We start from the raw sequence: 4675 nt of genomic DNA, 5'->3' as shown, positions 1-4675 counted from the left end.
TTTTTTACAACGGTAAAGTGGAAAAAAATCTCCAACAGCACTTTAATATAGGTTTGTGAGAATGTGGCTGGTCCTTACCAGAATACACATTGATAAGCCATAAATAAAGCGTACAGAAAACGATAAATTAATCGGATCCGAGTCGTTTACTCTCCCGGTAACATCGAACCTTCGCGGGTCAAATTACAATCTAAAGTCTTTTTTTTCCTTTTTTTTTGTTGTTTTTGACTTCACAATGCTACAGTCTTTTGATCTTCAGTTTTAAAATCTAACATCGGTTCACACACACACACACACACACACACTGATATCTGTGTCACTTTCACACCCCCAAAAATAGATATATGTATAGAACTCCCTGCGACAGACAAAGAAACACACAAAGAATCCGCCTAAAAAGAAACCTTCAGTTCAAATAAAATTAGAATTGTGTCTGAGTAAACTTAGTCAAGAGCCTGTGGAATTGGGAGGCTTTTTACGCCCCCTGGTTGCTAGAACTCAAACCTCCCCCTGCCCCCTCCCCTAACATAGGGAGAAAAGGGTTGGAGTTTAAATAACAGAAGAGCAAACGTATATTAAATATTGGGGGGGGGGGGCTTCTAACTATGACCCCAACGAGAATTGCAGGGGCTCCTTGCCAAATGTAGGAACGCTCCTCCCCATAGAAAAGTGGCTTTTAAAATCATTTTTTTTAAAATTTCATTTTTAAACAGGCTAAAGACTATACGGCGGCCGATAGAAAGGCGCGGGGTCTTGAGTTTGAATGTGGCACTGTCCTCCGCGCGCCACGACCTCTTAGTCCGCTGGACTTTGGGTAAGTAGTGGAGAGGGACTGGACGGGGGGGGGCGGCGGAGGGTGTTGGAAGGTTGCTTTGGGCACAATGTTAACACTTTCCGAAATCTACCCCGTTTCAAGGTGAAGAGTCCCTCCTGCCTCGCAAAGTCCGTCGGTTTTGCGCTGGGAGGGAAGAAGAGGGAGGCAGCGAAGAGGCGGGCTGCTCAGGAAGAGTTCATGATGGGTCGCGAGTAGACCCCTTGGTAGTAGGAGGTGTCTGCGGCCAAGGGCGAGGCCTCGAGGGCGCTTTTGTTCGTGACGGAGCCCATGGCCAGGCTGCCGGGCACGGGCGAGCCGTAGCCGGTGTAGTGCATCACCTGCTCGTAAGCCTTGAGGTCCATTTTGTGGTGGGGGTGGTGCTGGTGCGGGTGGTGCTGGTGGGGGTGGTGCTGGTGCGGGTGGTGGGGGTGCTGCTGCTGCTCGCCGGAGGACATCAGGTTGGTGATGGAGAAGGGGTGGTTGAAGGCGTAGTGGTGCTCCGCCTTGAGGTGCGCCTCGTGCGAGAGCCCCGCGTGGGCGTGATGCTGGGCCAGCAGGTGCTGCTGCTGCTGCTGGGCCGGCGACGGGGCGGGCTCCGGGTGGCCCTTCAGGTCTACCAGGGCGCGCTTGTGCTCCTGGCAAGGGGAGGCGCTGGAGTGCGGGGACTCCGGGGCGCCCCCGTTGGGCACCTCTCGCTCCTGCTGCTGCGGCTGCTGCTGCTGCGAGGCGGTCTTCTTGCCCCCCGACGGGGCGGGCGAGGCTCCCTGCTGCTGCTGCTGCTGCTGCTTGGAGCCGGGGGGCTTGTCGCACTTGAAGCGCTTCTGGCGCCGCAGGTAGCAGCCGTTCTCGAACATGTTGCCGGAGTCCGGGTGCAGCGTCCAGAAGGAGCCCTTGCCGGGCTTGTCGGGCGAGCGCGGCACCTTGAGGAAGCAGTCGTTGAAGGAGAGCGAGTGCCGGATGGAGTTCTGCCAGCGCTGCTGGTTCTGCCGGTAGAAGGGGAAGAGGTCCATGATCCACTGGTAGATCTCGCTCAGCGTCAGCATCTTGTTGGGCGACTGCTGGATGGCCATGGTGATCAGCGAGATGTACGAGTAGGGCGGCTTGGCGTGCGTGTAGCTCCGGCGGTAGCTCTTGGCGTCCCGCGACCGGCCCAGACCCGCCGCCTGCCCGTAGGCGCCCCCGCCTCCGCCGCCCCCCACCGGGCTCAGGGCCGAGTAGGCGCCCAGAGCGCCCCCCATCGAGCCCGCCTGGCCGCCCAGAGGGCTCAGGCTGGGGCTCAGGTGCGCCGCCATGCTGGCCATGGCCCCCGCGCCCGGGGAGAGGTTCATGCCCGCCGGGCCCGCCGCGTAGGACATGCCCATGGAGCCGCCGGACGCCACCGTCGTCATGTTGCCCGCCGCGCCCATGGCGGGCATGGTCATGTAGCCGTTCATGCCCAGCCCCGCGTTCATGGAGGAGTAGCCCTGCAGAGGCGACAAGAGAAGGGAAGGAGCCCAGGGGTTAGTTGTCCAGGGCTCAGTCATCGCCCCACCCAAGACCCCATTCCCACTGAACCTCTAACACCCCCACTCGTGTCCCCCCCCCCACGGATCTCGACGAAACAAGCACCCCGGACGATTCTGAGGATCTCTCCACTAGACCTCCTGGGAAGTGCCCCATTGAAACCAAGGGGACCTCCTTCCGAGTAATAATGGGTCATGATTCAGGCACAGGCCCTTTTCCTTGGAACAGGAGAATTAGACTGCAAACCTATCCACACTTTCCTGGGAGCACACCCCACTGACTACAATGGGACTGGCTTCTGAGTAGACAGGTGTAGGATTGGGCTCTTAGGCTACAATCCTATGCACACTTTCCTGGGAGCAAGCCTCACTGAACCTAATGAAGACTTACTTTTGAGTAGACCCACTTAGGCTTGAGCTGCTCGGCACGTGCTTCCTGCTGCACCTCTATGCCCACTTATGTGGGAGTAAGACCCATTCAAATCGGTGAAACTGTGGCTAAGGGCCGGGGTCAATTTCCACGACAGTCCACGAGCAAAAGGACTTGGCTTGGTCTGGATCGTGCCCCTGATTAGGACGGGGTTCCAAGGGACGCAAAACGAGATCCTAAGAGTGGGTGACTCCCAGTGAAACCGCTGGCTTGTAAGCAACCTTTTTCGGACCCGGGTGTGAAATTGTTAACCGTGCAGAAGTGCAGGGTCGGCGATCGTAGCCTTCCTGGCTCTCGTTTCTCTGTTCTAAGGAGCGAGTCGCCTTGCCTTGAACGGGTCTTTTTGTTCTCCAAGGAATGTGGTTAGCACTGGGACGGAAGGAGGAGAGGATTTGGGAGCTCTCAAAACCTTTCTCTACTGGCTGGCGGGGCAGAAAGGCAGGTGAAAACCCCAAATCCTTGTCAACCGAGCCAACCAACACCCTGACCCTAAACAGGTTTGCCAGGAAGCGAGCCCTCTCCCGGTGACACGCTCACAACTGACCGGACCGATCCACACTTTCCTGGGAGTAAGCCCCATTGAACTCAATGGAACTGACTTCTGAGTAGACATGCCTAGGATCGGGCCGCGAGACATGCGAATCCGTTTCACAGACGCCCTTTCGGGGAGAAGCTATCCTCTTGGATTTCAATGCGACTTACTTACAAGGAGCGCGTGTGAACACTGCTAAACCGGATCCACGCAGCCATTCAATAGAAAGCGTTTGCTTTCATTTAGGGAATTCGATCTCAGCGCAAGTGCTACTTGGAAGTAATCCACATTGACCCCCGTTCAACCTCTTCGGCAGACCAAGGATCACAGCTAAATCGGGGGTTGTGGTGGCGGAGGTCATGCCCATCCGAGGTAAAGTTAAACACCGTGGAAATGTGTGGGTCTGGTTTACAATCGGAGTGTAAAACCAGCGGAAATCCAGGGACTCCAGGGGGAAGGAGAAACGCCATCTGGCTCAAGGAAGACAGCATCCCGATTCGAAAAGACCACTTTTGTTTCCTGGGGCAGGAGACACTATGGTCCCAACCCTGGGAAACCCCTGTGGGTTGTAGATCAAGCTCTGCTCCTCGCATTGGGGTCTACAGGGGAACAAGTCTTGCTCAGGCTCTTTTTATTCAATATAACCTTCACGATGCGAGATTTAGAGCAATAAATGTCCCCCCCCCGCTCCCCCTGGTTTCTTATAACTCCCCCCTCGGCGCCCTTCCTCCCCCCCCCCCCACACAACCTCTCTGCCAAACACAACTTTGTTAGGATAGCGCGGCTAGGCATGGCAAAAGGATTTGGAGGCTTGGCAAGTCAATATTTGATCACAAAGTTAATATTATCTCAAGGCTAACACAGTGTTGTATAAAAAGAGGGAGAGAGAGGAGACAGAGAGAGAGAGAGAGTGCTGTTTTTTAGCAGAAGGAGGAGGCTTGGGGATTGGGTGCGGGACCCACTCACAAACAGAGAGAGAGAGAGAGAGAGAGACGCAAACAGAGAGAAGTTGCCATTTACCTCCGGCTCGCTGTAGTAGTTGGTCCACTCCGTGTGCTCGTGTCCTTCCATTTTCACGACTCCCAGCATACTGGAAGCGGAGTGCATGGCAGTTTAAAATTTAACAGCCACAACAAGCGACGACAGAGGGAGAGAGAGCAACCAAAAAAAAGGGCAAAAAGGAAAACACCCCCCCAGCCCTCCCTCCCTCCCTCCCTCCCTCTTTCGCTCCCTCCCCCCTCCCTTCCTCCCTCCCTCCCTCTTTCCTTCCCTCCCTCTATGCGTGTGATGGGGAAGGAGGGTGGGCTCGCTCTAGTCGGGGTTTGTCCCTGCTTGCTACTGCTGCAGCTGCTTGGGTGGGTTTCACAGTGAAGAGTCTCCCGGAGTCGAAGGCAAGG

The 4675-nt window shown here is 55.9% G+C and overlaps 1 protein-coding gene across 1 annotated transcript; it reads right to left on the bottom strand.

The window, feature by feature from the left end:
- Positions 1-999: 999 nt before the first annotated feature.
- FOXA2 (forkhead box A2) lies at positions 1000-4385 on the bottom strand. Its single transcript, XM_066625243.1, has 2 exons — positions 4299-4385; positions 1000-2277 (listed from the first exon to the last, which is right to left on the bottom strand). Exons 1-2 carry the CDS (start codon positions 4383-4385, stop codon positions 1000-1002), a joined length of 1365 nt encoding a protein of 454 aa, XP_066481340.1.
- Positions 4386-4675: the final 290 nt, after the last annotated feature.

The sequence above is a fragment of the Tiliqua scincoides genome, chromosome 4 (assembly GCF_035046505.1).
Source record: "Tiliqua scincoides isolate rTilSci1 chromosome 4, rTilSci1.hap2, whole genome shotgun sequence".
NCBI lineage: Eukaryota > Metazoa > Chordata > Lepidosauria > Squamata > Scincidae > Tiliqua > Tiliqua scincoides.
Note: the sequence above shows the minus strand (reverse complement) of the source record. Positions and strands in the feature narration are given on the sequence as shown.